General features: G+C 50.1%; 1 protein-coding gene across 4 annotated transcripts; it reads right to left on the bottom strand.

Annotated features, from left to right (window-relative positions):
* Nucleotides 1–841: 841 nt before the first annotated feature.
* Nucleotides 842–7,150, bottom strand: LOC120953951 (uncharacterized). Of its 4 annotated transcripts, none has more exons than XM_049606966.1 (3): nucleotides 6,885–7,150; nucleotides 3,998–4,146; nucleotides 842–3,922 (listed from the first exon to the last, which is right to left on the bottom strand). In XM_049606966.1, exons 2-3 carry the CDS (start codon nucleotides 4,144–4,146, stop codon nucleotides 1,057–1,059), a joined length of 3,015 nt encoding a protein of 1,004 aa, XP_049462923.1. In that variant the 5' UTR covers nucleotides 6,885–7,150; the 3' UTR covers nucleotides 842–1,056. The 4 variants fall into 4 exon arrangements, with proteins under 4 accessions (XP_049462923.1, XP_049462921.1, XP_049462924.1 ...); XM_049606964.1 differs by lacking the exon at nucleotides 6,885–7,150 and adding an exon at nucleotides 6,208–6,874; XM_049606967.1 differs by lacking the exon at nucleotides 6,885–7,150 and adding an exon at nucleotides 4,694–6,200.
* Between the last annotated feature and the right edge of the window lie 2,722 nt (nucleotides 7,151–9,872).

A 9,872-nucleotide genomic window follows, 5' to 3' on the forward strand; every position in this document is an offset into this window, starting at 1 on the left:
CAATAAATAATCTAAACTTACGTAGGCGTGACGTACAGATAGGTGAACGCACGTTTGAAGTCGTTCCAGAAATCACCTATCTGGGGTCAAAGGTCAGCAACGACAGCAACAGGTTCAAAGAACCGCGGACGGACGAAGCTGGGACTATACAGCACTTATTATAGTACCGGTACTCACATACGCCTCTGAGACATGGACAAATCTGACGAAACCCACGTTAGAGACGAAGATGCTCAGATGGATTATTGGCCCCGTATGTGTGAAAGGATATGACGCGCGACAAGCGTATCAAGGCGAGTCCGTGAGCGGTTTTGGACACTCCTGAGGCAGGCCAAGACCGTGAAGCGGTCGTTGCGCCGAATAAGAGAAAAACAGTATCAGTACTCACATACACCTCGACGACCAATGCGATACGATGTACGACAATCTTCCCGACGGAGACTTCGGGAATAATCTATAAGTCAACCCACTTCTTGGCATATGCTGATGATAAAGACTCAGATTGCAAATAAACGAGGCAAAGATCAACCGGTCATTCGGTAGCCTGACAGACCTGTTCATCTCAAAGAGCTACCTGTCGTTGGGACTATATCGCACCTTAACGGTATCATTCCTAGACCAGGATGTAGACCGGAAAGTCCTTTTAGACCGTCAACCAGAACAGAGAGGGCGTGCTAGGCCGTAATTGAGGTAGCCTGATGGTGTAGATGCGTCCGCCATTACGTCCGGGATAACGGATTGGCTACTCCTCCAGCAGACCTAGATCGCAAAGCGGTTGTAGCACCGGATAAGTAGGTAAGACGTTTTTCTCAATATCTCCAATGTCACCAAGACAAATCGATCTCTATTGTGCAACTTCATTTATTCTATCACTAAAGTAAGGCAAGAAGAACGTATTATTGAACAGTTTGCAGTGCATCAAGCGTGTAACATCTCGCTCCGAGAATGATGCCACAGGCCACTCTCACTCTTGGCTGCGATGCGGTAACAAATAGTAATACTGACTAATTTCGAACTCGGGTGTTAGACGAGCCAGGCATTTTTTTGTTGTTGTATTCACTCGATCAGTTTTTCCTTCGATAGGAACTTCAGCAGCGTGGAATGTTCACCATGCTCAGCGTCCGTCCTTGCGGCTGGTGTCTCCTTCGACGGTACGTCCCGTTTCGTTGCTTCAGCTGCAACCTGTGCCGGCATGCTTTCGGAAACGGTGTCCCGGTGCTGTGTGTTACCTTCGTTCAGCAGCGGATCGCTTTCATCGCCCTTCTCAGCTGGCGTGTTTTCCTGTATCTCGTCGCTGCTAGTATGTTGCTGTGTCCGGTTCGAGCGTGTTAGTACTTTCATCAGCAGCGCATCGGAGCTGTTCCGGTGCTCGAGCATCTTCTTCCGCTGCGGATGCTGCGGAACGGGTCGTACTGGCTCCTGCTGCTGCTGCTGGTCGGATCGTTGCTCGTGCAGCTTCGTGATGTCTTCAAACATTTCGGCGGACAGTGAGTCGGACCGTTCGCGCCCCTTGCCGAACGGATACTGGCGCTGCAGATCGTAACCGAGGAACCCATCCGATCCGCGTCGTAACCGGCGGCTCGGTTCCTCAAACTCTTCTCCAAACGAGGGACGCAGCGCGTTGTGATTGGCGAACCAGCCGCCCACATCGTCGATGCTTTCCCTGCGCCCACTGCCGTTGGGCGCTGGCTTCGGTACGCTTACCTTCGCCTCATCCGCTCCAATCGAGGACAGCATCGTCGTGGAACCGTCCGACTCGCCTCCGAACCAATCGCTCATGTACTCGATGCTATCGCGACGCTTGCCGTGCCTCGTACCGTGCTCTATCTTTGGCAGCTCGCCGACCACTTCCGACTTTTCGATCTTCTCAAACTCCGGATCAAAACAGTCGTCCATTTCCGAGGAGGAGCAGGATGTGCGGCTAGATCCGGCCAGCTTGATGCTTTCGTTTTCCAGCTGGCTATCGCCGTCCGCAGCTTCTTGCGCCTGGGACAGCTTCTCGCGGAGCTTGCGCACGTTCGGGTTGGTCGGGTTGGGCGCGTTCAGCTCGGCCGTCAGTGCCTCCTCCAGGAAGGTTTGAAACTGTTCGAGAATGTTTTCCTTGTTGTCGGTGGCGCTGTACACGCAGTCCAGCACGTTGACCACGTCGTGATGGGGCAACACCCGGCTCGACTCGAGGAACGAACCGAGACAGAACTGGCGCAGGCTGCTGTCCTGCACGTCGTCCACCAGGAAGGAGGCGGCGGACGTTGGGGCGGATTTGGCTGGCGCTGCCGGTTCCGGTTCGGTCCGGGATGCGTCCGAGCGATGGCGGGCCGGTACCTCCGGGGGAGCGGACGTCGTGACCACGGTGGCGCCACCGATCGTGAAGCTGGCACCGGCTGGCCCATCGGTGGCTACCGGTGTCGGCGGTTCGTTCGACTTCCACGAAATCTTGCGCGTCGTTAGCTTCGACTTTGGTTTGACCAGCTCGTCCGCGCCGGCCCGGTGCACGAAATCTTCCGGCGTGAAGCGTTCCACGCTGATGCGCGTACGCTGCAGGTCCACGACGGAGAACGAGCCAGAGCTGGAGCTTTTCGTCAGGGTGGGACGCTGCGGCGTGTCCGGACGGGATGGCACCTTATCCAGATGCTCGGTAGCCGGCATGGAGATGATGCGCTTCAGCATGCGCGGTGTGTGCGCTTTGGGTTCGTCGTCATCTTGTGCCGGTTGTGCCAGCTGTGTCGAGGAGGAGGCGGCGTTGGTAAACTGTGTCTCCGAGTGGCTCTTCTGGAACCGGGGCGGCGCTGGTGGAGGTGGTGTTTGTGGTGGTGCTGCACGAGCGGCACTTTCACGCTGCTTTTGCTTGGTTCGAGCCGGTCGCACCACACTGCCCTGCTCGCCGTCCGATCCGTCCGAGGAGCCGTGTGGTTCCGCCGCATCGATCGGTTTGTAGCGGGAGAAATCACGGCTCGGTTTGCGCGGTGCCTGCTCGATGGACACTTCCGTGCGCACGACACCGGCGGCCGATGCGTCCCGCTCGTGCGCGTGCAGCTTGTCGTGCATGTGGTCGTGATCGTCGCAGATGTGCTTGCTCTTGCGGCGCTTCGGCACGATCAGCGGCTCCTCGACCGGTTCCATGCCCTCGTACCGCACGCTATCGTTGTAGTCCTCCAGCATGGCCATCAGAAACTCGGCCCGCCGACCGATCTGATTGTCCTTGGCCACCGTACGATCGATGTACTTCATTAGATCTTCCTCACCTTCGGGCTTTTCTGTGGCAGCGGCAGGTTCGTCGCTTGCGGTGGGCTTCTTTTCCGGTTTCTGTTTTACCTCCGCCGAAGTCTCCGTGCTTTCGACAAACTTCTCGATCTTATCTACATCATCCCGCACCAAGCTCGAGGCGGAGGATTTTTCCCTTCTCGGCTGCTTTCGCACTTCCGCGCCTTGCTGACCCTCCTGCTCGAGCGACAGCGAGTCGGCCAGCCGCTCGCCAAAGAACTTGTCCGACTTTCGATTGCCCACGCGCGGTATCTGTGAGGTGGAGGGCGTACGCTCCAGCTCCGCCGTCGTGGGAACCTTGGAAAAGTCACTGAACGCATCGTTGCTGGCGTCGATCTCGAAGCAGGACGTTTGTCGGGCTGGCAGGGCCGCTACATCGTCGGGCCGCGGCGGCGGTACACTGGTCGGCCGCGTTACGGACGAAATGTCGCACGAGTGCCGGCGACTTTCGCGCCCGAAAACGTCCTGGAATCCGTTCTTCACCTTCAGCGCCTCGTCCGATCGGTAGCGTCCGTCCAGCGTGGCGCCACGCTTCTTGCGCGGCGGTGCTACCGGCGGTGTGTCGATTACTTTCGCTGCCTGGCGGCCGGAACCGTCCGGCACGAACAGTCCCACGCTCTGCCAACCGGTGGCGGAGGTCGTTTTCTTCGACGCATCAACACTGGGGAGGAGGAGAAAGGATACATTGAAAAAGGAAAACTGGAAGTGCCCCCGAGAGGCGGGGTGAGTTACTTACGCGCTGCGCGTGAAGTACGTTTTGCGCATCGGATGCGTTTTGCCCTTGCCGAGTCCGTTCGGGCAGATGACGCTGCTGAAGTTGCTGAATGCACTGCCCGTGCCGGGGGACGAGCCTGACCGTGGCTCTTTGCACAGTGTGTTGCCCATCTGAAACGGGAACGAGTGATGTGACAAGAAGTAAGTGACGGAAATTGACGAAAACGGTCGACTGTTGCTCTTGCTCCAGACAAATTGACCTTTGCTAGGTGACCCCTTGCCCCGCCGCAGATCACAGATTGTTGTAATTTAATGACACAATCAACACACGATGCCAATGGGAGACATCAAAACCCGTCAATGGCTCTCTCTCGCTCGGAAACTGCGATGACGCTGCCGCCTGTACCTCGCGTACGGAACACGCCTTTTACGGAAACTTGTTATTAGTCATATTCCCCTACGAAATATAATAGTTCCACGACCTCCTCGCATTTTCGATGACAAGTGGACAGGACAGGGCAGGAACACTCAAGCTCTTGCTCCAAGAAAGGTAAACTACTACTCACTCAACGCCATATCTTATTTCCAATTGAAAGAAAAACGCCGTTTTTTACTGCAAAACCATTGGAATAGACCCCAATTCCTGAAGAGTTCACCGCATGCAAGACAACAGCAGATGATCTCATTCAATGTACTAAAAATACTCCCATTTTTTTACCGAATTGTGATGTGATGGAGCACTCTGCTATCCACAAAACCTGTCCCGAGTGATTTCTTATCACCTTATCCACTGCTCGTGCTGCTAATAGTCAACATTTAGAGTTCGCATCGCTCGCCCCATGTTTACATCTCACATTTGCGCCTCCGCCAACGGTTGGGAGCCGAACGCGACTTCTTCCAGCTTCTCGGTTGTGCTAATTGTAGACCCCGGCCCCCGCTACGTACCCCCCTGACCAGTTGGACGGTTCGAACCAATTAGCTTCCGTTTGAAAATGTGGCCCCCCCCCGAACTTGAGGATTGGCTGTTTTCTTCACTCCTCTGTATGATGCCTAGCACCCAGGGTGCTGCAACAACAACCTTGTCTATGGGTTGTGGGGCGGATGGGGAAAGATCTGGAGGCCCGGCGATTGAAGAAGCCACCGATTGAATGCAATGCACAAAATGTCCAATCAAGCGACACAATTATGATACGAAATTTGCATGCGCCCGATAATTGCGCGTTCAAACTGGGTGTTTGGATAATTGGCAAATGGAATGGGGGACGTTTATTTGGAGAAGGTTCTAAAAGGTCTTGTGATGATGTGCACTGCCTTGAACCTTGGAAGAGGGGTGTGTGTGTGTGTGTGTTTGTGTAGGTCAATAGAAGGCAAATGCCAACCGTTTGTTGATTGTACTCGTTACACTAGGGAAATCCGTGGAGATCGTTACTGCGTGAAAACGTATCATGTAAGTCAAAGGATCATACCTATTCCTACTAGAGATCAGATGTTCTTAAAGAACACAACTCCACAATACAACTGGGAATTGGGCAAAGATAACGTGATGTTCTCAACGAACCATCCAGACATTCAACTCGTGATGCAACGAGGAAGTCACCAATGTCCCATCCGCTCCAAACGATGTTACGAGCAACAACAAAAAAAAACTCTGATAAATGACTACAAAACAGCTGTAATAAGCCGCGGACAACTACCTTTTACCCCACTCTCCATCCCTCCCTCCCGTGTGTGTCATGTCACGTACGTAACATTACGGTGGCAGTGGCAATCAACACAAAACGGGAGGGCCGATATCGGTCGGTCAGTAAATTGTACACACGGTTGTACACACCTCGTCAACGGAATCGCTAACAATCACGGCGGGGTGTTTTGTGATACCAGTAAGTGGAGCCTCTATTCCCATGATGTACATCAGCTCGATGATGACACGACGCGAACCTCGTTCTCAACCTTTGATCGGATCCGATTGGAGATATCATTACGATGACAATCAGCAAGTTAGTGATCGGTTCCGGAGGTCTCAAAAAATTATTGTCCAATAAATGATTTTCCAGTTTTTAGAGTGAAAAACGTAATAAGCTCTAAACTCGCCGGGTCTCACCCTAATATCCCACCCGATTAGTAGGTCCGATCTGCGAGGCGTGAAACGTGATTACGTGATCGTGTCGGTCACATGACACGATCATCTCCCCACGGGCACGGGAGAGTGGGGCATATAGCTTTGCAACTCACACCGGTGTCCGGTGGTTCTAAATGCTTTTCTCTTGCTACAATCATACACAGCTACGTTGATTCGCACGTTTGCACGGATGCCATTTGTTTACATTCCATTCTGAAACACACACACACACACGGCTCAGCTCATTCCGCAAGCGATACACGCGTTCGATGACTTTCGCTTGCTCGTGCTCCTCTGAGGCGCCATTTCCAGTGCTACCTGACCGATGACTACCGGGCCACATGGCTGGAGGTCATACGTATAAACACAGCAGGGCACACACAGGGCGGGATGGAGAATTAAAAACACACACACACACACACACACACACACACACACACTCAAAGCCCACACAGTGATGTGCAAACGAACCGGCGCAGTATATTCAAAACCGATGTTAATGATGATGATGTCATCCATCGCGGTACAACTTGCGACTCATCACGACGCGGCGCCCGTCTTGGGTTCGTTTCCTTTTTTGCGCTTTGCGTCGGTTAATTGCGCGCAGGGTGACAATCGGTAATGAGTGATCTTAATTGTGACGTTGAGTTGAGTACGACGGCGATTTAAGAGGAACGATTCTTGCTCGCAAAACGTGATCATCGTGATTGTGCTATTTGCAAAAGTTGGGGTGTTTTGGGAGGGTAATTGAATTTCGTACAGACCTACACACACACTCACAAACACTCACAGAATAACAGAAAAGTGGTATCAAAAACTGCCAATCGGTAACCTTCCCGCCACAATGGCGCTCCAAGGCTTTGCTGGATAAAATTCCCCCCACCCCTCGATTTTTGTTTTGGTTACGATAACAGCCACATCAAACGGACGAAAACACTCCCCAACGCCAACCCTAATCGTCGGTATGAACAACAGAGTGTTTCAACGGCTTGCTAATCAAACGTCTTGTCTCCACAGGGGCACACTTCCTTCCCTTTCGCTTCACAACTATTCACGAATCTAAGGCCCCCCCCCCCACTTCACCGTTGTGTCTGAACCGTGTTTCTTTTCTGTTTTGCCGAACGGCTCTAAAAACTTGCTCCAACACGGTGCGATCGCGATCGGTACCGGGCGAAGACTAACACACCGCACACGGGGCATATTTTATCATCGTGCATCGCCCGCGATGGCGCATTTCTCGCCTTAAATCCCCCACTCTACCCCCTCCTTTTGTTGAACGAACGATCACGAATGAGGGAATGGGTGGGGTCTGGAATTAGAGCGGGAAAGGGCAGCGGGAAAGGCAAACGTTCTATTGTTTGTGCAAACACTTTACACGACGACGGCAACGACGAGGGGGTAGAGTGGTGGTGGTGTGTGGTGCATTATCCGTTCCCCACCGCTTGGGAGGTTTTTTTTGTAGGGGAAGCTGCCGATCGAGAGCAGAGCGGCTCTCAGTGCAGGTGGAGGTCATTCTCTCTCATTCTCAATCTCACATCAGTTTCGTCGCTTTGGATAGTCTCTACGCTGTTAAAATCATTCTCGAGATTGCTCGTTTCTCGATTAAACCGTTTGGTATGCTATGAAGGTAGACGGCACCCTTAACCTACCGGGAGGGTGCAACCGGTTATTGGACCGTTGAATGTATCGCCACGATGACGTCACGGTGCGGCACTTACGCACACCCAGGTGAACTGCATGCAAGACTTTACACTGGTGACACTGGTGTAAGTGCACTGCCGCACGCCTCGTTTAACCCTTAATAGTGGTATGGAATGGGAGACGCATATGTATGGGAAAGCAGGGTACAATGGAAACCTCTTTTGTTGAGTATGATTAGACAGGTAAATTATGTATGTTTTATAATCGATTATTTTAAAACCAATGAAAAAAATATGAATTTAGTTGTAGATGTAGAACTATGTTATTTTTTAAGTACACTATGTTTGAATACACTTTTAACTATGTTTATTTTAAGTACAAAAACAAGCTTTATTAAGTGTTACTACAATTCGTGCAAATTGTAAAGGAGATTTTTTTTAGGCTTTGGCACTTCTTCCATTTTGCCCTTAACACGTTATTTTGTCAGGTTAGATGGCTTCGCAGTATAGTTTTAGAGAGTAAATAATAACTCCAGGATGCGCATAACAGCATTTTTATGACAATTCAATTTCTAGGTTCCTCTTGAATTCAACGCACTGATACAAAAACACATATTTGTCCTGGAACTGCTCCCAAACCCTTGTCGATCCAGGAAGATTCCACGCTGGACCTGACCATACACCTATACAGAATTCACCGAACCCATGTTGGTGCTGAAATTGATTCCTATAACCTATTATAGTCCTGGAACTAATCCTGATTTTAATACTAATCTTAGAACGGATCCTGAACCCATACCGGCCTTTGAAAGGGTTCTTAACGCGAAATGATCCTGGAACTGATCCATATTCCGTAACGATCCTGAAACTGATATCGAACCCCTGCTGAACTGAAACTACTAAACCTACAATTGTTCTGGACCTGATCCTAACCTCATGTTGGTCTAAGAACTGATCCTGAACCTATACCCATAGATTCACGAACATATTTCAACCTTCCCTTATCCTCTTTCCGATCCCGCATCAGAACCCTCCATAATCCCGTGCTGCCTTAATTTTTAATTTTTAATTTTTATTTTTAATTTTTAAATTTTAGATTCTAATTTTCTAAAAAAAATTTTTTTTTCTCAAATTTTTGATAATTCGTGTTAATTTTTGTTAGGTTAGGAACATAGGTAATAAGTATTATTTAAGCATTTGTGTAACCAAAAGGTAGACAAATAAATATGAATATGAATATGAATATCCTAGATCTATGCTAACTTTCGAATAATTACGAACACTTACCCCTTACCGGCTTTTGAAAGGGTCCTTAACCCGTATTGATTTTGTAACTCATTCTGAATCCATATTGAACTTGAAACGGGTCCTTAATCCATAATGATCCTGGAACTAATTCCCCAGCCATCCTGGAACAGATTCTGAACTCATACTGTTCTTTAAATTGATCCTCAATCCATACCGGCCTTCGAACTGAATACTGAGCTTGTTCCACATCATGAACTGTATCTGGACCTGTCTCAGTCAAAAAACGAAACACGAACCTGTGATATTTTGATGTTTCGATTATTGTGTTATTTGGAAGTCTTTTATTACTTTTATTTCATTAATTAATAAATAAAAGAATAATTATTGGGTATAGTAATAAATTCATTTGCTTGTCCGTTTTGCCCCATGTTTCCATATCTACGTAGCAACGGCCTTCGTGCTACGGTGTGTGTGTCACATCTGTACCCAGTCCCAGCTCCAACCAACAAACGCTCCATGTGATCCACACATATGGCTCACCATCGTAAAACTGCCTTCCGCAAAGTGCATCATGACGAGGTGAGATGGGGTGTAAAACTGTTTACAGCCACTAGTAGCCCGTCACTGGGTCAAAGGTGAAGATGATCGCCCGAACACATTAGTACGATCGATTCCTCACCGGTTCACCGTACAAGGCTGCCGGGCTCATGCATGTCAGCATGTTTATGAGTCATGAATCGACTCGAAGCCATTAAAATATTTACACACAACCCTTGGTTGGTTGGTTGGTTGGTGGTGGAGGATTTGTTTCCGGTTGCAGGCGCCCGCGGGTGCATTGGCCGAGTGTGTTTGTCGGGAGTTGTATTTTATTTAAATTTCATTTCACGATG

The sequence above is a fragment of the Anopheles coluzzii genome, chromosome 2 (assembly GCF_943734685.1).
Source record: "Anopheles coluzzii chromosome 2, AcolN3, whole genome shotgun sequence".
NCBI lineage: Eukaryota > Metazoa > Arthropoda > Insecta > Diptera > Culicidae > Anopheles > Anopheles coluzzii.

What these genes read in the sequence shown, in the direction of transcription:
- LOC120953951 (XM_049606964.1), bottom strand. Translation starts at nt 6,252, where the DNA reads ATGATTGTAGCAAGAGAAAAGCATTTAGAACCACCGGACACCGGT. An exon ending in TAGAACCACCGGACACCGGT is followed by an intron (nt 4,147 to 6,207) that starts GTGAGTTGCAAA and finishes TTCCCGTTTCAG; the next exon opens with ATGGGCAACACACTGTGCAA. An exon ending in ACGTACTTCACGCGCAGCGC is followed by an intron (nt 3,923 to 3,997) that starts GTAAGTAACTCA and finishes CCTCCTCCCCAG; the next exon opens with TGTTGATGCGTCGAAGAAAA.